This window comes from Lutjanus erythropterus, chromosome 5 (genome assembly GCF_056507025.1).
Source record: "Lutjanus erythropterus isolate fLutEry1 chromosome 5, fLutEry1.hap2, whole genome shotgun sequence".
In the NCBI taxonomy this organism is placed as follows: Eukaryota; Metazoa; Chordata; class Actinopteri; order Lutjaniformes; family Lutjanidae; genus Lutjanus; species Lutjanus erythropterus.
The window spans coordinates 11270844-11293777 of NC_139321.1; the positions used below are offsets into that span (position 1 = coordinate 11270844).

The 22934-nt window shown below is 39.6% G+C and overlaps 3 protein-coding genes across 3 annotated transcripts; 1 reads left to right on the forward strand and 2 right to left on the reverse strand.

The window, feature by feature from the left end:
* Positions 1–521: 521 nt before the first annotated feature.
* Positions 522–7450, reverse strand: gpr137 (G protein-coupled receptor 137). The gene is made up of 8 exons (XM_084718794.1): positions 7310–7450; positions 4880–5350; positions 4472–4521; positions 3297–3537; positions 2219–2368; positions 1922–2047; positions 1670–1788; positions 522–1567 (listed from the first exon to the last, which is right to left on the reverse strand). Exons 2-8 carry the CDS (start codon positions 5258–5260, stop codon positions 1471–1473), a joined length of 1164 nt encoding a protein of 387 aa, XP_084574920.1. The 5' UTR covers positions 5261–5350; positions 7310–7450; the 3' UTR covers positions 522–1470.
* Positions 7451–7497: 47 nt separating this feature from the next.
* pld7 (phospholipase D family, member 7) lies at positions 7498–18848 on the forward strand. Its single transcript, XM_084718796.1, has 12 exons — positions 7498–7841; positions 8395–8502; positions 10991–11875; positions 12111–12298; positions 13345–13525; positions 13622–13736; positions 14210–14337; positions 15061–15264; positions 15568–15707; positions 16048–16213; positions 16302–16401; positions 17427–18848. The coding sequence occupies exons 1-12, from the start codon at positions 7707–7709 to the stop codon at positions 17645–17647; spliced, it is 2571 nt and encodes an 856-aa protein (XP_084574922.1). The 5' UTR covers positions 7498–7706; the 3' UTR covers positions 17648–18848.
* A 900-nt stretch (positions 18849–19748) lies between these two features.
* smim19 (small integral membrane protein 19) lies at positions 19749–22006 on the reverse strand. The gene is made up of 3 exons (XM_084718795.1): positions 21734–22006; positions 20908–21032; positions 19749–20383 (listed from the first exon to the last, which is right to left on the reverse strand). Exons 1-3 carry the CDS (start codon positions 21865–21867, stop codon positions 20313–20315), a joined length of 330 nt encoding a protein of 109 aa, XP_084574921.1. The 5' UTR covers positions 21868–22006; the 3' UTR covers positions 19749–20312.
* Between the last annotated feature and the right edge of the window lie 928 nt (positions 22007–22934).

Consider the following 22934-nt stretch of genomic DNA (forward strand, 5'->3'; position numbering starts at 1 on the left):
GCTCTGTCTTTCAGATCTATCAGCTCTGGGTAGTATTCCAGTAAGTTTGCACAGAAAAATGTGTTCTGGTACTAATTATATGGAAAATAAGAATTTCCTTGAAAGAAAAGCTCTCTTTAAACCAATGAAATTATTTTCTGTGCAATTAGCACCAAATTACCAAATCATTCTTTCTGGGACATTTCCTTGGTAATTCTGCACAAATTAGAAGCCCATAAAATAACGCATAACCAGTTATAAAGATGAAAGACTAAATTGATTTTTTAAAAATTTGTATTTAAGTGTCATTCAGGAGTAACAGAAAAGACAAAAATAAAAGTAGACCTGACGTTCACCAATGGATAAAACAACATTTAAAAAATTTTAAACATTTTGGCATGCTTGCAGCCTCTCCAGGAAAACAGTTGGCAGTAACTACAGTCTACATAGTTTGTAGTAAATGGGCTAAAACATGAAAAACAGGTGTAGACACAGCGCTTTTTCCCACGTACATTTTCTGCTTAGCAACAGCCAAGACAAGCTCATTCTGAAGTTTTTATTGGTCTGTTGTTGACATAGTAAATATCAGTCATGTGGTAAAGTCAAAGTCACGAGTGAGCGACTCTATGAGGAAGCATCATTCCAGTAAAGACATTAAAGAGAAGAAGAGATTTTTCTTGGATACAATTAAAGGTAGAACCATGGTTATAAAATAAGTTAGACTTACATAAAAAAAAAAATACAATTACACAGGAGGAAAATTAAAATCATAATCGACTTTGAAAATTTAAAATGATGAAAACAATTTGCAATACTGTAAAAACAGAAAGAACAGACACACACTGGCCCTAAATGAGACTTAAAATATAACACCAAAAAGAACAATCCAGCAACGTGTATACCTGCAGTAATCTTGATGTCTAATGTGGAATCACTTATTAAAGGAATTAGTGGTCTTAAAGAAACAATACTAAATGCCGAAAGAGATAGACGATCATTTGTATTTTAGTCAGTTTCATCTACACTTGAAACAGTGTAAGAGCAAAGTTTCGTTCTTCATAAAACTGAGAATTAACATCATCAGTGGTTAGAACTTGCTGCAAGCTTATGAACTATGTAGCATCACATGTGTTAATTTATTAAGGAATGATAACAAAGCTAAATGTGCCAGTTTGAGGAATTGTAAGAGCCAGTTTTCCTTGTTTGTAATCAACAATGGAACAATTATTCATTTAAAACAAGCTAACAAATTGTGGTTTTTCTCATCATTTGTGCCCTTTTAACTACGAAACATATAAATATATTCTCTGTTCAAAAACTACAAGGTGCATATCCACTGTTTGGTGAGGATTTCCTGAGGTTTTCAGTGCAAAAACTGCTGGCAGAGGGGAGGTGGGGGGGTAATAGCTGGCTGGTGGCTATGTGTGGTTTGTCTTTGTGACAAATGTCATCGAGGACACGATGACCTTGATAGTGGTGAGGTGTCCAGGGTCAGTTCTGGGGGGTGGAGTAGAAAGAGTGGTGCTGGTGGCTCTTGTCTGGAGGGTTGCTGGCAAACAGGAGAGGAGCGGTCTCTGAGCCGTACCAGCTGAAAACAGAGCGAGAAGATGAGCTGAGAAATGACAGCTGTGCCTGATCATACATCAGAATACAATGCAGCCACAGAATAAGCTGTTTTTAATGGCAGTACCTTGTGTGTGGATGTGAACTGCGTGCCCATGGAACAGGCGCATCATCGTCGCTGCCTTGAGGGTCATCAAAGAAATACGGACGAGGTAGGACCCTGTTGTTGATGGCCATGCTGCTGCTCTGTGAGAATCAGGAAAAAAAAAAAAACACAGGTTCCACTGCTTCAGCAACACACGTCCTGTGACATGTCTCATTTCTACATTTCTTTGTTTAGCTGGCCTTTGATCTAGTTTGTGTGAGACGTACTAACTACCTCTTGAGTTGGTCGGCGAACTCTGAAGATGAGGATGAGTAAACTAGTCGGGAGCAGCTCCCATATGAGGAGGATAGCACCAAAAGCCAGGTAGCCCCTGTCGCCCAGTTCACTACGCAGGTCAGCCTACAAACAAACAAACAAACACAAACAGGGTTATCTGGTAGTGCAGTGGCTCTCCACCTCATGCTCATGATGTTCAGAGATATTATTAGAAAATTCTCACAGCCACTCCTGTCAAGTAAACTCTGCGTTAAGCTGGCTAAGAGTGCTTTGACTCCAACACTAGACGATTACCTGGTCAGAGACGTTGTACCAATCAAAGTTGAATGACTCCACGCGGTGGGTCTGAGACAGAATGAGCACCGTCAGGTTGTAGCAGGCTCGACTGGCAAACAAAAAGATCACTGCTGCTCCCAGAGCTGCTGTACGGCATACTGTGGTCCCCTGGTTGGGTAAAAAGGCACTGTTAGCCACATAATTACAGAGTAGGCTGAGTAGTGGCTTGTGTTTAAAGGGCTACTCCAGTGATTTGCAAAGCACCTCATAAAGAGTCACATTAATAAAAGGATGATCGAAATTTGATGCAGCAGACTCTGAGATCTGCTGTCTATAAAACCACTAAACTTGAAGCTTAAAGTAGGTTTTGTAACCAGACGTTGACTTTTAGTCCCTTGTGTGGTTCAAAACATGCTGAGTCCTACAATTCCCACAATGCAACCCAATATTACTTTTCATTAGACCCACATCTTTAAAAACACTACCATTGTGTAAGGCATAAACGTGTAAGCTCCAAGCCCAAACTGAGATTACCCTGATGATGTCATATTGATGTCACAGGGATAATTTTCTCAGACTTCACAAAGCTCCTCCAGAGCCACAGGCTGAGTGAGACTTGTCACACCGAGTGAATTAATACTGATGTGTAAAATTGGAGGAACGTATGTTTATTTTCAGATTTTACTCCATATGAAATCATTGCTGCTAGAGCTGCCTCAACTAATCAATTAAACAACTAGTTGTCAACTATAAAATCAATCGGCCTACTATTGTGATAATGAATTAATCGATTTGAGTAATGTTTTAAGAAAAGAAAGTGCCAAATTCTCAGATTTCAGCTCATTAAAAGTGGATATTTTCTGGTTTCTTTACTCCTCTATGACAGTAAACTAAATATCTTCATGTGGAAAAGACATTTGAGGACATTATCTTCTATTTGGGAAGGACTGCTTGACATTTGTCACAATTTTCTTACATTTAATAGGTAAAACAACTAATTGTTTAATTGACAATAATCCACTGATTAATCAACAATTAAAATAATCATCTGTTGCAGCCCTCATTACTTCATCAGGTCATTTGCCTGAGAGCTCACCTTGCTGACCAAATAAGGGCTGGTGGAGCGCGAGTGTCTGGTCAGGAGCAACAGCAAGGCAGCCAGTAACACCGCATCCAGGATGAAGAGCAGGTCATTGACGAGAACTCGAAGCAGGACCAGTTTCCAGGTCCGTTCCCCCGACCCGCCATCGGCGCCTCTGTCCCCAAGAGCCGCGCACACCACATTGACACAGAGGAACACGATGCTCAATGCGCCGTACATGCATCGTGCCAGCCACCTGAGGAGGACATGGAAGCCAGAGCGACGGATGGATTGGTACCATAGTGGGGGTAAAGTGGGGCTGCATGAGGCATTTATTGATAGTTTATCAGTGGATGGCGATAGCATGCCCCAGTTTGGAGAAGCGATAGAAACTCTGGTTTTGGATGCTAAGCAATGAACTGCTGTGGACAAGGTCAGCAACAAAACATAATTTAGCCACTGAAAAAGGCCCACATAAAAAAAAAAAAATCAGTAACAGTTTCAGTGCACCTTGTTTAGAATATATATATATATATATATATATATATATATATATATATACATATATATACATATATATATATATATATATATATATATATATATATATATGTGTATGTATGTATGTATGTATGTATATATATATATATATATATATATATATATATATATATATATATATATATATATATATATATATATATATATATATATCAGACAACATTTTCTGACAGGAAACAGCTGTTATATCAATAAAATATCACTCACTCCAAAGCCACCAGGCTCTATTTGTGAAATCAGTAATTTTACCTGACAGAACACAGGAGTTGCTGATCTACTGCTGCACCAATCTATTTCTTTGTTTGTGTTGTTGTGTGACTTCAATGGCTTAAAGGGTTTGTTCAAATTCATCATAACAGTGGTTTCCTGTCAGAAAGGGCTGTCTAACACCAAGGTAAAGCGGTGAAAATATTCTAAATATAGCATACACTGCAGCTATTATTGACTTTTTTTACACTACTTTGGGTGGTTAAAATACATTTTGCTGCTGACCCTGTCCACAGCAGTTCATTGCTTAGTCTCCATGCTGGTACTCCTGTCTGCTTGTAATAAACCACTGTTTAAGTACCTCATACAACCCTCGTCAAAGAATCAAAACTATATTGTTCATACTGTAGCATGAAACTTACAGTCGTCTGTCCACCTCTGAGTTGTAAACCTCTCTCACTTTGAGGAGCACCTGTGATACAAAAGAGAAGTAAGCAACGCAGTGAACAATAAAATCAGACATTCAGAATGAAACTGAAACCAAAATTTGTTTAATAAGCACCTTGTTGTTGTTGGCTTCTCTAACACTGTTTCATTTTAGTATCTGTCTGGCACACAGGTACTGACACTGCTCAAAGATTATGTGAAGACCTTGAGGCCTTGATTTTACACTTATTTGATAATGACATGAAGTGTTTTAACTATGGATGCATCAGACTAATTCTTTTTACAATCTTTTAGTTAATTTCTATTATTATTTCCCTTCACATTACAGCTGGTGTATCCTAGCTTCAACAGAATAATCCCTGACTCATTCTCCCCAGTCTTACCTGAGTAAAATACAGGTTAATAAGGCTGAGGGTGAAGAACTGCAGACAGACCGGGAAGCAGTAGAGCAGCCAGTACACTGCCACAGGGAGGTGGTTGGCCTCAACAGCGTTACGGAAGTAAAAGGAGAACAGGGTGGTGCGGAGGGCAGACCAGAGCAGGCAGAGGAACAGAAAGACACTCTGGTAGCTCCATCTTTTGTGTCTGTAGAGGTAGAGGAGCCAAAGCTGGACGTACACCACCAGGAACAGTCCGCCGTACAGGGCGGTGTAGAGGATGGTGAAGCCGAGCTGGACCGAGGGGGCGACGGCAGGGTGCAGGGGGACAGGTGGAGGAAGAGTGGAGGAGTTGGGAGGCAGGGCAGTTGTGACTGGAGCTTCCATTGGAGTAGAGGCAGGGCTGACTAACTGTCCATCATCACAGAGAAACTGCCAAACCTTCTCCTCTCAGCCTGAAGGGTTCACATGGGAGACCTGAAGAAAGGAACAAAATCACAGAGCGCTGAGCAAGAGATGGAGGAAAAATGTATACCTTATATCCACACTAATATGGCTGGACAGTATATATTGTGAGAGCATACCAATTTTTGGGCATTATTTCTGTTTTTATCTAATTTTTGCATCTACATAATTAAAGATTGATTAATGTGAGACTAGTGAGAATGATACTGATTTTAGAGAGAAAAATTCAGATTACCAGTGTGTCGGCCAATATAGTGAACTTGAGCTGAAATGAAAATAGCTCTTTTCTATGTGGATTGTGCAAAACATTTTGCAAGAATATGACTATGCAATGATGCTCAGAAGGCTGCTTTCTTAAACAAATGACTTAATATGAGAATAATTAAGTTAAATATTCTTGGAGTCAGAACATGCTCTACTGGACAAACTAGGCGATGACACCATTTCTAAATCACCCCAAGCATCATTTCCTGTATTATATGTATTGTTAAAAAGGTTTTGATATGGGTGTTTATCAGAAAAAATACATGCCAACGTTGACATATTTGTGCTAGGTTCATGACAGGTACATACCGGCTGATAATATCAGCTAACTAATAAATTGGTCAGGCTTTAAACATGATAATGTATCTTTAATTTGTCAATTGTTTAATTTGCTGGATTAGCCAAAAAAAAAAGAGATTCTTATTTAGTAACTCATTTGATTTTCAAAAGAATGGGCTACGTCATGATATATGTTGGTACTGTGATATAAACCATGAACCTAATAGAATCATGTATCCATATTGCCCACCCATAATAAACAAAATGTGTAGTTGTATTGAAGTATCTTGAAATTACCAGTAGTCATTGAAATTATTAATCTTGCCACATCACAATTTATGGATATTTATCAATATCAGATGATCAAGTAAAATATTATAACATTTGATTAGCCCTGTGCAATATAGACCAAATCAAATGTCACAATATTATTGACAGAATACCTTGGTATATCAATAATGACTAAATGTGTAACAGCAAATAACGGAAGAGCTAAAACAGTATGGTAAGTTCAGAAAATTACATCACTTCACTGTAATGTAGCCTTTAAAACCATGACAAGACAACATTTGCACCACATCACTCATGCCATATCCAAAATCTAAGACAGTATCTAGTCTCACATCATGATATTGATTTATTGCCCAGTCCTATAGTCTCATTGTGCATTATCCTTAAGACCTTCTGCCAAAACTGCCATCACTGTATTGGTTTACATCTGGCAGATCAAATCGTCTTGCTGCTATTCTTCACGTAGGACTGGATGATAAAGAGAAGTCAGTCAGTTTCATTTCCAGATGCATTTTTCAGTATTTCAGAACAAATTCAAGGAGAAATCTGACTTTAAAAAAAACTGTTTACCATTAATGACAATGTAACAACAACAACAACGATACTTTCCTCATCTGTGTCAACCTCTACATTGATTCATACAGTGACCTCATTTTATGAACATCAATATAACAGTCACGTTATGGTGACTAGGCAGCATATAAACTTTTGTATATTTACATCTTATGACTGGCTGGCTCACCTCTTAAGATAAAAGCGTGAATACAATAACATTAGTCTAATTTAGCTAACAACGTAATGCAACAGGACTAAAATTGTCCATTTTCGACAAATACATCAACATCTCAAACTCCGGGGATGTTATATTTGTAGGACTATTTGACTGTGTTGTGCTGTACGGGTTTTTATGCAACATGGGTATTTTACACTGACCTTTGCAACTCATTAACCCAGCTAGCTATTTTGTACGGTATGTCTTTACCTTGGTCTTTGGAGCATAAACAATGCTGCTCAACAGCGGCTAAGCTAACTGAAACCAACCTTGAAGTAAACCGTCGCTCACTTGTGTTTTGTCTGCTCACAACATCATTAAATATTTAAGATGACACTAATAATTAAACGATACTAATAACTGACCTTATTTGAAGTGAACATGAAGCTCCAGATACGCAGCCAGACAGCCGTCGGTAATCCTCCCTGTGGTTGTTTCCGTATTGATGTGCGTAACGTCTGATGGGCGGGGCTACAATTTAATTCCAACCGCCAATCAGAGATGACAGGAAATCGCGGTTCCTTCAATTTGTTGTTTACTTATCTTGAGACGGACGGCGCATTCATAACACGTTAAAAAGGTCATTTTAGGTGAGTGAGAAAGGTGTTTTTAAAACTTTAGCAGCCGTTCAGTGCAAGTGTAGTCTCGGCATTGACCGTCTGCCCCAGTGCACCCTCATCATCTAACAAACGTGACTGCTCTTCACGCTCCGTCCGTTAATCTCGTGTGACGCGGCTCGCTGCATTATTAAAGTGGTACAAGATGCCCATGGTACTGCGGTCCAGAAAATCCATCCACCCCTCACAGGAGGGCGAGGGAGAGTTACGGGACACGACACCGGCTTCACGGAGGAGAAGGTCGACCCGCCCGCACGGGAGGACCAACTTTACGTACGAGGTGGGTATTTTTATTACTCAGCTTTTCCGCCTCCTCTTCCTCCACCGCTGCTGCTGCTGCCGCTGCTGCTGAGAACTTCACAGTCGGCCACGTAGCTCGCTCGCCAGCGTCAACGGCTGCGACGTTAGCGGGCTAACCCGAGAAAAATACTCAGAGAAGGATTTAATATAACCCGGTCTGCCTTAAACTGTCGTGTATTTGGTGTTATTGACATTTTAACGTGTGTAATAGTTGCTTAGCTGGTTAGCATAACCGTTAGAGGCGATAATTGCACCGTGAGTGTGAACCCCTGAGCCCAGCCAGAAGTTAACTACCGCTACTAAGTAAGTTACTGCATCATGGTAAGTTTGTTTTGTTCCGTTGACGGTGTGTCTGCGTGAAAAATATCACTACACATTTGCCCTTCCTATTTTCTTGTCTGTTTTTTGTGCACGATGCAGATTAATACACAACCTATGTGTCCTTGGTGCTTCCATTGTGGGTTTTCTAACAGATGCTTTATGGCGATGCTTTCTCCTCCTTGTTAACTGTGAACTGTATTTTGTCCTGTCAGGAATCAGATGAGTCAGACTCTGAGTCTGTCCAGAGCCAAGTGATGGAGACACACCAGAGTCCCGAGGCAGAGCTGGAGGAGGAAACTGCTGAGGAGGCAGATCTAACGGTATAGTCTATAAATCACCCCACAGAAAACCTTAAACAAACACAAAACGCACACACACCTCTGGCTGTCCGGTGTTTTTTTGTATCAGGCTTGAAAAGCACGGCCGGGTTAGCTGTCTACGGTAGGACGGCTGGGTGTGGCACAACTTTATACAGCTATGTGGTGAGAGAAATCAGCAGTATGTAATCATCACCAGGAAATGTTGTCAGGCCAGTGTGCCAGTGTCTTAATCTCCTTTAGCGTGCTTGTAGAGAAGTTAAGCTGATTTATATGTTGAGCCAATGACTTAGTTATTTACATAAACTGGAGAGCTCAACCAGTAAAGGGTTTTTGAGGCCAGTGTCAAAATCAGTATTTGTGTTTGGAGATATTAAATAATATATGTTTTTGTCATTATCAGTATGAGATTTTCACAGCCCAATAACTCAAAAAAATATGTTGCACTGTAATTGGTGACAGACATGAAACTTGATATAAACTGGATTTCTTTTATAAACGACACAAATACTGTAGAATTCAATACCATAGATGTACTGCAAGTGTATATGGTCTGATAACCGTCAAGTTTCGTGCCATGGTATACGGTAATACCAATATCCACAGCAACCTTTTTTTACAGCAGCCATATCGATATTAAATAGTATGGTAAACACAGGTGTTAGCAGTGATACTAATTAAGGTCCCCCTTAATTGAAAGGAACATTAAGTAGTATCATTGCTAACACCTGTAAATGGCTGTTGTGAAGATGGTCATTGTGTCAATAATCAGACTGACGGGTCAGCCAGTATACTATATATTAGTATTACTGTGCAGGCTGACAGAAATGAACGAGAACTTGCTGTACATAAATGACACAATATGTTTCAGTTAAGTTAAAAACAATGTTTTAATTTCATGGTTTAGTCCATTATGTAGTTTAGGATTTGATTTTAATCAAATGTTCATTTCAATATTTGCCTTAAAAACCCTCAGTCAGACTTTTTCACAGTAGACATTTTGACATGTCATAGTAGGAAAAGCACAGGTGTTCCTAATAATGTTTAACAATGATCTGTGTCCCAGTTGTCATGACAGTGAAGCAGCATGCACAATACAGGACCCTGAAACTGAAGCAGCGGAATGGAATCCATCATTAAAGTTTTATTATTTACACCTGAGGTTTTGCTACTCTGACGATGTAAAAATGTCTTACATGAAAAAGACCTATGTTGTTAGGTAATAAGACATAAAACAAGTACAAAATACAAACACTAGAGATAAAAGTTATAGAATGGCTTATTAAGACAGGAGGCAGACATTCAGTTATATTCACATACAATAAAAGTTAATTAAACACAGGGAATTGGTTAAATGTCAGTATTTATTGTTCATGGGAGGACTACAATATCTACAACATCTTGCTGGAAAATTAATGCAGCATCAACAAATATATGACCAGTAGACTGTCCACACTGAACGAACCTTTGTATCTACCAGAATGATAGTATTAAAAAAAACAATGGCGATATCAAAAAAGTATTTACGATTTTATGCATTTTCCTTAGCCAATTGGTGACAACCATTAACAATCAATAATCAATTAATCATTATTAATTAATGAGACACAACATGCACTTCTTTTTCTAATTTTAAGTTTTATTTAAACAATTCTAGTGGCACATTAGTCATGTGACACATTCATTCCTGAGGAACAAACAATTTAAACAAACAAAATAATAAAACAATAAGCCTCTTGCTCGAGACAGCTGCTCCTGTCCACCTGTCCTTATTCAACAAATGGCTTCACCAAACAAAACACGACTACTCCCATTTCAAGACTAACAAACCAAACTAGACCAAATTGTGAGAAAACCCATGAACTCCAGAGAAGAACTAGTACACCAAACGTACATTATGGATCAATACATTTTAATTGGTTAGATTCTAAGTGCAGATTAATTATTAATCAACAACTGTTTATCAAAGTATCCATACTTTGGACAACCCTTGTATCTATTTTGAACCATGTAATGTTGTTGTTATACAATATCAGTGTATTTCTGAAAAATAACATTGTGGGTTGTGAAATGATGCTGTAGCCATGGTAACTCATGTTCATAAACAAATATTGACTTCCATGACAGCATGTTAAACAGCCTCTGGTGGCCATGCTGAGGTGGATCAGACAGGAAACCTGATTTGAATAGGTGTGGCTCTTCCAGTTATCGCAGTCCTACAGAAGCCTTTCGAGGTATTATATAGTATTATACTATTGTTAAACAGTATCAAGACAAGGAACAAATGACTACAAGATATTGAGTTTTAACATATGTTGATGTTTAACTGCTTGCTTTTTTTGAAGGTATTTTAGGTTGTTGTCATGAGGCAACTTAGAGTCACTGGGTTAAAACTTATGTGCATATGGTGGGAGAGATTCTATAGATGAATTATTTCTGTACATACCCCAAAAATGCATGTTTTTTTCTAATAATGTTCTGTCTTCCTCAGGAACTAAAGCAGTGTAGTGTTGTGCTGGACCGTCTTGAGGAGAAAGGAGACATGAATCGCAAAGGTGGGAAACCCATGTCCAGAATCCCCACTTTCCATAAACGACCCACCGGTGCGAGCCCGAGCACAGAGCTGCCTGCTCCCAAAAAAGATACCCCTGTCCATGTAGCTCAGTCTCTGGAGAAAGCTGGAAGCGGGAGCGTGGAGGCATCCAAGTCCAAGTCGCCCCATGTCAGAGAAACAGCACTCCCCCTGCCATCGGTCCGCGTCCCCAAAATTGGCTTTGAAGCCCCTTCTGCGTTTGCCAGCACAGAAACCATTGCTGCAGCAGCCCAGTGTCCTCTTATGACTGTAACTCCCAGACCTGCTCTCAGAACAGAGCTAGCATCAGAACGCCACTCACCAGTGCAAGACAAGAGCAAAACACTTGAAATAGAAGCTGACACCATAACGGATGCCCCCATATCTCACCTTCCACGTGAGAGCTTCATCAGACATAAGCTACCAGAAGACACAGAAGAGAAGTACGATGATGTGGTTAAAAGCAGGATCAACCTCAGTGCCTCTGGAGATAGTGAAAAGTCAGTGTCTGAGGTCAGCCAAGAGGAAGCTATTATGGATGAAGAACCGCCGTGGGAGACGGAGCCGATTAACATGCTTGAATTAAAGGACAGTAGATCTTCGTCAGACGTTGAATGTGAGGATGATACGGCAGATGAAAAGTCTGAGGGCCAAGATTCAGGGGAGGTGAAGGAGGTTCATGAACCACTTACAAGCCATTTGAAGGCTTCGGATCTTGCAGAAGAAAGAGCCAATATTGATGAATTAACCTCACCTGTAGCACCAGAGAAGCCTGCCAAAGCTAGCGCAACAAAATCAACTAAGGTGGGTCATGTTATTCTATTTACCTGATAGATTCCACTGATATCATTCTCACTGTTTTCTTGGTGGTCTCAGCAGAGTCAGTCATATAAAAAGGAATTCCACCACACCCTGCAGGCCTGTAACAGCTCAGGCATGCAGCACAGTCCTCAGCTGTTTCCCAGACTCCTGTCGAAACTATGATAGTAACTTTACCCATTTGCTCATAAGTTAAAATTGTTCATCTCTCGTTCTGTAGACCTCCGGACGCTCCAGTTTCGGACTCTTCTGCTTCCTGCCCATGCTCTTGCTGGTTATAGTGGGTTTTGGCCAGCATGTTTGGCAGTACGGTCTTCCCATGTCTGTGGCTCAGCTCACAGCTCAGCTGGAACTGCACATGCTGGAGGGCTTTGGCTTCATACCAGAGCCTTGTAGCACTGACTGCCGGTAAGAACATGATCAACAAAGTGTTGATCTCTCTGATCAGTTTTGTTCTTTAAAGACACATTTGTGAAATTTAACTCATGACAAATGCAAACAAATGCATTTTTAAAGAAACACGTTTGTTACACTTTATATGAAAGGATATGACTAAGACTAATTACACTGTTAAAGCAATGTCATGACACCTATCATGAAGCAGTTATCAATGTTTGACTACTGTTATTAAGTGTCATTTGGTCAATCTTGTCATTTTTAATGCAAAGTTGACATTGTTTGAGACTTATTTGTTTTGACAACTCGACATTAACCAAGACAACATGATGTATTTCTGTCATGAGAAAGAAGTTGACATTATCAAACTTAAAGCAACTGTTAAGCAACATGTTAACATTGCATTATACCATCATATGTGGTTGGTTTTGACACTGGACGTCATGAGAACATTATAAGCATGAATGTCATGAATATTTTCTTTGATCTCAGGTAAAGTGGTAGCATTTCAATTTGTCATAAAGATGCCAATGAATGTTATAAGGCCTGTTTGATGAGTAGTTTTATACAGTACTGAAACAATTGACAGAATTACCTGATTCATTACAAAGATATTTATGTCTTCATTAATGTCAAGATAGTCATAACAAAGACATAATTGGCTTGATTAATGTCAAGATGTCCTAACAAGACATCTCAAACCATGCCAACTTTGCTTTAAAAATTATGTAATTTACCAATTGACACTTAGTGATAACAGTCATTAACATTCTTTAAGATTCCCTCATGGGTCATGACATGGTTATGACAATGTAATAAGTCTTATACACACCCTGTCAAATAAAGTGTAACCCAGCTTTGCTTTGTGTTTTTTTTCCCCTTTATTTACACAGTCACATATGTTACATGCTAACATATGAGTTGCTACTGAAATGTCATGCATGTTCCATTAAAACTTTATAAACTAGTCAAACGTAAAAGTTCTTTATGTTTAAGGTGACTGGATTGTGTTTGGTGTGTAAGTGGTTGCAGCTGTAGCTTTTCTCTCTCTTGTTCAGAGTTCATCTGGTGGAGAGCATCCCTGAGGGTCTCTACCCGTCTGCTCCCTCGTCCAGACGGAGCATCGCAGACAGCTGGCTTCATCTGCTCCACAGAGCCAACAGCTCTGTCCACATCGCTGCTTTCTACTTCACTCTACGTGGCAATGATTTAGACTTCGCCGGCTCCTCTGATTCTCAGGTTAGTTCAGCGTCATGTAGCATATCAAGCTTTTACACCAGAATCTATTGAATTTCTTCTGCATATGATATGATATTATTTGCACACATTTCGCAGGGAAGAATGGTCTTTGAGCAGCTTAAACAACTGGAATCCAAAGGTGTGAAACTCCAGATCGCCGTCAACGCCCCCCAGACCTCAACTCAAGATACAACAGAATTGAATGCAACAGGTACTTCACAACCTGACAATATGTAGCACATGGTAGTGGTCAACGAGTATTGTTTTTTTGTTTTGTTTTTTTTGATGCCAGCATTTATAGCAGGGCAGCAGATATCTAATGCTGATATCAAAACAAAGTAAAGCCATATAATTTTGTGGACATTACAATCTAATATACATGCTTATTTTAGCCAGTAAGTTGTTGTTTTTGATGGATTTTTTTATCAGTAGCATAGATTTTATTTGCTGTCCTTTAGGATGAGAGACACATGTTAAGTCATTTAGAAAAGATGAGTGAGTTATAGTCCAGGGTTAGAAACTGGCTTTTTCGCCACCCTCCCAAAAGTCACATGGAGGAGTGTTAACACCGTTTCCCAGCAGCCACACTAACCAGGCTGTCTGCAGATGTGTCTGCAGATATTTTTTGTTGATTTGCCTCTTGATGATGTCTCATTGTGTGGTTTTTCTGGGGGTTTTTTTCAGGTGCAGAAGTCAGAGAGGTAGACCTCAAGGCTGTAACCGGAGGCATCATCCACACCAAGCTGTGGGTGGTGGATCAGAAGCACTTCTACTTGGGTAGTGCTAACATGGACTGGCGTTCTCTGAGTCAGGTAAAACAGACAGAAACTTGCATTTTCCAATGTATCTGCATTATTTGGGGGTACAGAATAAAGAGTAGCAGTCAATATGTTCACCCCACACGACCCTTTGCTTTGGAAGGCCTCATTACTGTTGAGTCAGAGATTACATTACTGTCCAATAGATTTGTAGATCTGATGTCCGAGCCAGTTAATAGCATGAGCCTGACTCAGGAAAAAGCTCTTTTCTACAGACAGATTGTACTGTCCAGTCTGGATTTAAGACAAAGAGAAACTGAGCAGTAAGGCACCTTTACTTTCAAACATGTTTTCAGACACAAGTGAAACTAACTGGGCTACAGTGAGACAGCGGATTTTAGATGAACTTAAGACGGACGGTGCACTATTCAGTGTAATAGACTTTTTCCATAAACCTTTAAGGATGGCTCCAACATTGACTGTATAATAATCAGCTGTGACACTGATGTCTAGATTAGATTATTTGAGTGTGTAAATGCATTCAGACAATGTTGGTCCAAGGTGGATAAATAATGAAATAACATCGGTCGTAATAGCACAACATAATTGTGCTTCCAGATCAGAGGGGATTCCAGGTTGTGCTCAGGAAATCCATTCAGATGACTCAATTCATCTGCTTCCTGGAACAGGACCCAGATGATCCCACCACTGTTTACATACAGTTATAGTTGTGGTTGTGACAGACTGAATGCATCCTGTGTTCTCTGTTGAACCAAGGTGAAGGAGGTTGGCCTGGCGGTGGAGGACTGCAGCTGCCTGGCTCAGGATGCCTTTCGGATATTCGGGGTGTACTGGAGCCTCGGTGGTGCCAACAACAACTCCCTGCCGCCTTATTGGCCTGCTCGCCTCTCTGCCCTATCCAGCTCCCAGAATCCCATGCGCCTGAAGTTCAATGGTGTGCCTGCTGAAGTTTACCTGTCTGTAAGTTCAGAACTACTGTATACATTTCAGGAGGAGTACTTAAAGAAATCTCATGTTTTAAAGTGAGGCGTTACATAGATAAAGGCTGACAGGGATATTTTTAGACAAAGCGTATCAATAAGTGACATATTGTGCAGGTTTAAGCAGAAGTGCATTCTTGTCAGAGTGGAATAGGATAAGAAACACCATTTAGATCACTGTCAGGAGTGCACTCATCTTTGTCCCCTGCTCTGTCAGAGGTCTCTTCCTCTGTCCGGTGGCTCCCGTGATTCTAACTACCTGTGATATACCCGTTTCCTGCAGAGTGCCCCTCCACAGATATCAGCCCGTGGCCGCTCTGATGACCTCTCCACCATCCTGTCTGTCATCAGTGATGCCCAGAAATTCATCGACATCTCTGTCATGGACTATCTTCCTCTGTCTGAATACACAGACCCACTCAGGTGATGAGCCCACTCGACTTACACAGACCCAACAGTGTTCACTGTTATAATCCAAAGTATATTCATCATCAGACACAAACTGATTCCCCTTAAAGATACTTTTATGTCTTATGTTAGGGTTAGGTCTTTCTAGTTAAAATGCTGGAAACTAACTGGAAGGAAGCTTTTCAGTCCTGTGATACGTCTAGTGGTGTCCAAACACATTACAGGACGGATTCTCTTCATGAAGTGTTGAAGTGTTCCCTTGTTTGCCCACTAGCACCACAGACATTCTGCCGGTATCAATCTGTCTTCTGCAAAGCTGAAGAGTTGAAACTGTGTGTTGGTCTCTCTCTGTCAGGTTCTGGCCTGCCATCGACTCGGGCCTGCGTGCTGCAGCCTGCACCAGAGGGGTGCAGGTTAGGCTTCTGGTGAGCTGCTGGAAGCACTCGCCTGCCGCCATGTTCACCTTCCTGCAGTCCCTGCTGGTGCTCAACAGGCCCCCTCTGAAATGTGACATTGATGTGGTACGTTGGGAGATTGTATTTCCTTCACAGTGATTTCAACCGAATGGTGATACATCCTAAACTTCCGTTGTTTTTTGTTTCTGTGTAGAAAATCTTTACAGTGCCTTCAACAGCGGAGCAGAAGAAGATTCCCTTTGCACGAGTCAATCACGCCAAATACATGGTTACAGACAGAGTGGTCTATATAGGTATGCTATTACCACTTATGTTTTTATAACTCCTCTGACCATTTAAACAAGGCACTTTTAGGTGTTTCTACTTCATTTCAGAGAGAAATATTGTACTCATCACTGTATTTATCTGACAATAGACCCTTTTCACGCCAATCATACTGACATGGAATAGCAGGGTAAATACAGGAGTTACCAGTGATACTGTTTAAGCTCCCATTTAGTGTAGCAGAGGTTTTCCAGTAGACAGCATTCACAATAGCAGCAACCTGACTCTGTTTGACCTGAATGTAATGGAACCTTTATTAGCAACATCTGTGTTTATCCTACTATTTCATGTTAAAATGGCTGTGGTGAAAAATAACTAGTAATTTTGCATATTTTGTAGATAATTTCATACAAAACAAATAATTTGCTTTTAAAATATGTTTTGTCTGGAATTGAGTCCTTTAAGTTTTTTTGTTTGTTTGTTTTTTTCTTTATTTGTGGTGGAGGTATATTTTAGCCCATTTTAATTGCACTCCACTTTAAAACTGCATTGCTTAGCTTCTGTGCCATATATTGTGGGTAGTATAGTGACTATAGATAAGTATCTCATACAATCCCACTTCAGATAGTCTGAACTGTCCTTGTAATGCATTGACAGAAATGTCTGTATAAGATGAAGGTTACACTATTTTGTAGTTTCGGGAATGGGCAGGACTTTGACTCAGCCTTTTTACATTGCTGCATCACTACTTTTACTTAAGTAAAGGATCTGAACATTTCATCCCCCTGGACAGGAACATTTTGCTTTGTTTTGCTTTTGACAGGTCAGGGTTTTAGCCACGGGTCTACAAAGGCTTGTGTTCCTGAATTTAAATCCTGTCTTTTTATAGACCCATAAAACATTTCCAAACACTAAGAAAGAAAGATTTTTTTTTCTTTAATGGAACCCATATAGTCATGAGAGTAGAAAGCGCACCAAGATGTTAAAAGATGTCTTATTAGTTCATGCGACTATCATTAAATCTAATCTGATGTAACTGTTTCTTTGTTCTCAGGGACATCCAACTGGTCAGAGAACTACTTTACCCACACAGCTGGTGTGGGCTTGGTGGTGAACCAGACCGGCTCTGAGGTTAAAACAGGGCAACAGACTCTGCAGAGCCAAGCAGAGGAGCTCTTCCTCAGAGACTGGGCCTCTCAGTACGCCAGCACGCTCTCTGTTGACGATGAAGACGTCTGCCCTCGTGGGCGACACCGATGGTTTGTTGTTCAATAAAGGACATTGCATTGTAGATGAGCACCTTGCTTGCTCCTGCCACTTGAACTTTATTTTACTTATGCAGAATCCGCTTGCTGTACTGTGTGAATGAAGTTTATTTTATTGCCTTTTCCCGACTAGCTGCCTATTTTCTGTACATAATTGCGTTTTTATATTTTGTTTCAAAACGTGTTATTTTTATACTCTGTATTGTCTCAACAATTGTCTTACAAGGGAACTCGCTTTGTACAATTTATTTTATGCCTGGAGCATTTTGTATATTTTCCTGGTGCCAAGCTTTAATGATCTCATGCAGGACATAAAACATCCAAAGAGGTGCGTACACCATGGCCATGTTTACACTGCTGAAGCTCTTAATGTTTGTGTGTAGCTAAACCATCTGATGGAATTCAAGATTCTTGTGAATAGGCAATTTAATAATCTGTAATCAATTTTTCATTCATAAGTGATGTCTGGCTAACAAACAAATCCAATTTGAATGTATGCCACTACAATCAGAGAACGACTCACTCAAATCAGAGAGAGCATGTTTGTGTCTTTTTTTTAATTTTTTTGGTCTGTTGTTATTGTACTGATAATTACTGAATATGCCTGTACTGTTTACTTCATTATTTTATGACCAGGGTTATCTGTTGTATGCTTGAGGTCTTGTTTGTGTTACCGGTGGACTGTTGCATCAATTGAAACTGTTCGTTTTGCTGACTCTAGATGAAATAGAGAACCTTTCAGTTTGTCCCTGGCCAACGGAGCAGTTTACTGTATGTTTCAGTATAAATAAAACCTGCTCCTTGGTTGGTGATCTTTGAGAGCTTCTTGACTACTTATTTACCTCTCCTGATGTTCAGTTACACAGTTAGTTTTGGTTTGATAGTTTAGGTTTTTAAGATCTCTGTCTCTGATGTCGCAGTACAATGGTGAATGTGTGGTACTCAAAAAAATGTTTTGTTTAAAGGAGTCTAGAGCCATGTTATCAGCTCTGTCAGCCTATACTTGGACATCGTGGTGCTTTAAGCTAAATGTTACATGATCACAATAAAAGTTAAAAATCTCTTACTTCACAGTTCACACAGTACAGTTGAGGTAAATGGGAATGTCAGTAGTTTTGTGACTATCTGGTCATAAACCAAAGTACTGGACACATTGAACAATCATCTACAGACATGTTCTATGACAAATAAAAATGCTCTGCTTGGAATAATTTGACTGAAATGTTCTTTTCCACAAAAAAATTCAATAAGCTAGTTATTTTTTTTTTTAAATTACATCTACCCCCACTTCATCAAGAATCTATGAACATGCCAATAATTTTAATTTCTCAAGTTTTACTGCTGGACACAAGATGTCTTGTACTTTGATGAAAAGTCCACTGAGACTTAAGTGTACAATATGCAAGAATTTTAGTTTAGAATATCCAAAAATTAACATTATCAACAGAGTGTGAAGAGATAGCAGTCTTGTTGTCATGTCAGATGTCCATGCATTGTGTTGCAGAGACATCTACATAAGTTAGAATGCTAACCTGCTAACCCCGACCTGCCCCATCTCTGAATACCACTTTGTACCTGAAAAGGTGATAATGAGTCCCATCTGCCCTCAGTCCAACAACACCAAGGTGATTTTCTTCGTTTGTCTCCTTCTTGACACCTCTCCTGAACACGTGTCTTTGTCATCTCCGGAGGGAAGAGTCCGGGTCGGAGCCACTGTAAATCATCTCGGTGCAGTTTTCCCTGCTGCCAATCTGGAATCAGAGTCTGCACAGCAGTAATCAGGGTTGGAGCTGTGGTATCAAGAGCCCATATACCCGACTGACTCAGTCGAGCAGAGCTCAGCTGTCAATCATGTTGTGAAACCCTTTTATAACATCAAATAACTGATTAAAAACAAACATCAGAAAAATGAGCCCACTTGGTCCATGTCCTATCTGCTATCATGGAGGGGGTGACTGAGCTGCTGGCAGCTACAGTTTAGAGAAGTTCGTGGTTACAGTTTTTACATATTGCACCTTTAAAGTGAGCACAGAGAAAAGTACAAGAGGGCTAGTTGGATGAAAAAGTGATCTTTTTTTCATAGTCAAATAAAAACCCAGATGAAACTCAAGTTACATCAGGTCTGATCATTAAGACGTGTGCTTTATTTTCACATTTAAGAATTTTAATATAATTTCCCAGCTAACAAAAAACATTAAACAAACACGTAAAAAACAAATGGAAACAGACTAGAACCTATGTTAAATTTAAAAAGGATCATGTTCTATGTGCAAGAAATTCTTCATGGTGGACTTTGTTTAATATCTCACATTGTACTGAAAGTATCTCAGTGACGTCTGCTGCACTTAGACGTTTATCATTCCTCAACTTAAGAGTCACTGCTGGATGCCATACAGCAAACCTGCAAGGTGCCACAACACTCCCGTTTAATCTCGGCTTCTCCATCAATTCAGCTGTACCAACTCCACGTGTAACAGATGAAGTAAAGACAACAGAAGGTTGATGAAGACGCCTCTTACTCAAGGAGCCAAACAGAAACAACGAGGATAGGAGTTACAGCTTTTTAACAATCTCTGATCGTGACAGCCGTCCAAGTCCTTTCCTATCCGTGTGTAGAGGGCTTGAAGACGTAGGAGTGTTTAGTCTGACAGAACAGGACGAGCTCCCTCCTGCTCTCATTCCATGGAGAGCTGCACACTGTCCGCCTGACCCTGCTGCTGCTGTTGCTGATGCTCAAATTTCCTGGCTACAAAACATGACAGAAGACAGAGGGAAAAATGTATTTACCTTAGGGTTACCCAGAATGTCAACAGGAAACACTGGTGCCTATTTAGACTGATCATGGTCTATGTCACCCAACTAAAACAGCAGAAGCATTTGTCAGTATGAGGGGTTTACATAAGTTTCACTGCCTGATGTTTAACCCAAAAAAATCAGCTTAAAATATTTTACAGTGCCAGATCCAAATATTCTCTAGAGTAGGAAAGGATAAATATATATATTTTGTATCATACACCTTAACATTAATGTCTGAAGCTAAAGTTTATGTTGTGGTAATAAAAAAAAAAGTAAGTCTTATTTGGGAAACCATACTCTGATCCTATAGTCAACAATTCTGTGGCCCCTTCTGCCTCCATGCTGATTGATTTACAAGTGTCTCCCCAGTTCTCTCCTGTGAATATCAGTGTGAACAGACACAACCCAGATGCAGGCTGTTTTTTGTTTTTTTGTTTTTTTTTTTGCCCTGTGCAGAGCTACATTAATGCTCACCCAGAGAGTACATCTCCAGCTGCTGTCGCAGGCGGACCTTCTGCAGGCTGTCGTAGAAGTTAGGCTCCGGGCTGCTGCCGACGGTGGGAGGCAAAGCGAAGATACGCATGATCTTCCTCTTGTTTCTGTTTTATAAGTGGAAAGACAGAGATTTAAAAACGATATGAGTATAATGAGAATGCAAAGGCAATCAATACATTTTAGCCATATTGCTTATAGAAAATATCAATATGTATATACATGTTTATACTATATGAGACAAAATATACAAAATATCACACCAATAATTAAACTTGACATTTAAGAAAAATACATTTTGTTTAGAGATGTATATCAATGCCGAATTTACCACAGTACCCTCAAAATAATTTTATTAATAATGTAATCCATCATTAGGTGAGCCTGTTACCATGTATCCAAACGTTTATTAAAATATGGACATTTTCAATGGAGTATGGCGTATTTTTTGTATTTTGAGTGAGGGCAAGAGGCAGAACGCTGAACCGCACACCTCCACCTATTTTAACTTTAATTTGATCAAATACATTGTACTTGGAGTGTTATCTGAATGCCGAATTAGGCAAAATACCCTAAAAATGTTTTTGATGATAAAGTAATGCCACATGAAGTACGCCAATTACAATGTAACGAAGAAAATAATAAAATCTGAAAAAATTCAATAGAGTATGGCGGAGATTTTAATATTTTGAAAGGGGACGGGAGAAGGAGATCTCTCTGTCTGAATTACACACCCGTGTTGTACTTCTACCTTTTATAAGCCAATTTATGAAATGAAGATTTGAGTGCAAGAGCAAACCATCCTTACTTTCTGGCGTACATCAGCAGACCGAAGCTGACCAGTATAACCAGCAGGTAGACATTAGTGGCCTCATTCCAGGCTTCGTGCACCGAGTAGTCAATAGACTCGGGCTCGTTCCCCAAAACCCCGTGAGCACCCATTTATATACGATACCTACGGACAAACTCTGCGGGTACAAATGTGAATTCAAAAAGGAATTATATTTAATCTGCTCTCTAGCCTCCCGTTTAAAAGGGACTCATCTCAACGGTGTAAACACAATTACGTCACATCCGCCTTCTGCTTCTTCTTCTCTGTTTCCGGAGAGCCTCCGATGGGCGGAGCGTAGCCTATATCAGCCTAATGAAACAAACAGCACCATCTGCTGGACGACTGCAAGAAGCACAAACTACAAATCTGTGCTCAACTAATATAATGGAAATTTAATTATTATTTAAAACAACTTATCAATCTGAACTCAACTAACATAATGTATCTCTATTTAAATAATATAATGGAAATTCATATTTAAAGCAAATTACCACTTATTAAACGTACTGCACAGATTTGTTCATACTTCAATCCAAAATTAATAATGAGGCATTTTTTGCCCTTTTTTTTGACACAAATAAGAGAAATATGCTTGTTTTGTTTTCGAGTTAGAAATTATTCTCTAGTTATACTTTTAATTTGTTGAAATTAGAAGCATATTGTGGTCATATTGACACTGATGCATACCATTTGAGGCAATGGTCTTTTCCTCAGAGTTACTGTAGGGCGGTTCCAATATTTTTTTGCACTCTTAGACTGATCTGTTTTTTTTTTTTAATCAACTTGCAAAGTTGATGGACACACGGTAATGACTGCTACAAGCCTATACACTACAGTTTTGCTTAATACACAAAGCCGATTTGTGGTACTCCTGCTACAAGTAAAATTATTTAAGCATTTTCTTATGCTAAAGTGATGTGAATGTAGGTTCAGTTTCTTTAGATTAATGGCTTTGCACCACTTTAAAGGTCAACTATGCAGAAATCAAGAGTCAAATCAGCTTTAGTGTGAACAAACCACTGAAGTCAACACAGTTTACAACCAAAAAATAAGTGTACTGTTGCAAGAATAGATGCAAAATTACTTTTTAAAACTCAGTGTGGCTCTGATCAGCTTCTTCCTGGCATGTCCCTCCTTCAGAAGCCAAAAACAGTACATGTCCTCCACCCCACAACTA

Bases quoted from the DNA above. Each gene is read 5' to 3' on its own strand.
- gpr137 (XM_084718794.1), bottom strand. From the start codon at position 5,260: ATGGAAGCTCCAGTCACAACTGCCCTGCCTCCCAACTCCTCCACTCTT. The intron at 2,369-3,296 runs GTGAGCTCTCAG...TTACCCAACCAG, and splicing joins GCCCTTATTTGGTCAGCAAG to GGGACCACAGTATGCCGTAC. The intron at 1,568-1,669 runs GTACTGCCATTA...CTCTGTTTTCAG, and splicing joins AGTTCACATCCACACACAAG to CTGGTACGGCTCAGAGACCG.
- pld7 (XM_084718796.1), top strand. From the start codon at position 7,707: ATGCCCATGGTACTGCGGTCCAGAAAATCCATCCACCCCTCACAGGAG. The intron at 7,842-8,394 runs GTGGGTATTTTT...TTGTCCTGTCAG, and splicing joins GGACCAACTTTACGTACGAG to GAATCAGATGAGTCAGACTC. The intron at 16,214-16,301 runs GTACGTTGGGAG...GTTTCTGTGTAG, and splicing joins TGAAATGTGACATTGATGTG to AAAATCTTTACAGTGCCTTC.
- smim19 (XM_084718795.1), bottom strand. From the start codon at position 21,867: ATGGGTGCTCACGGGGTTTTGGGGAACGAGCCCGAGTCTATTGACTAC. The intron at 21,033-21,733 runs GTAAGGATGGTT...CTTATAAAACAG, and splicing joins CTGCTGATGTACGCCAGAAA to AAACAAGAGGAAGATCATGC. The intron at 20,384-20,907 runs GTGAGCATTAAT...CATGTTTTGTAG, and splicing joins GCTGGAGATGTACTCTCTGG to CCAGGAAATTTGAGCATCAG.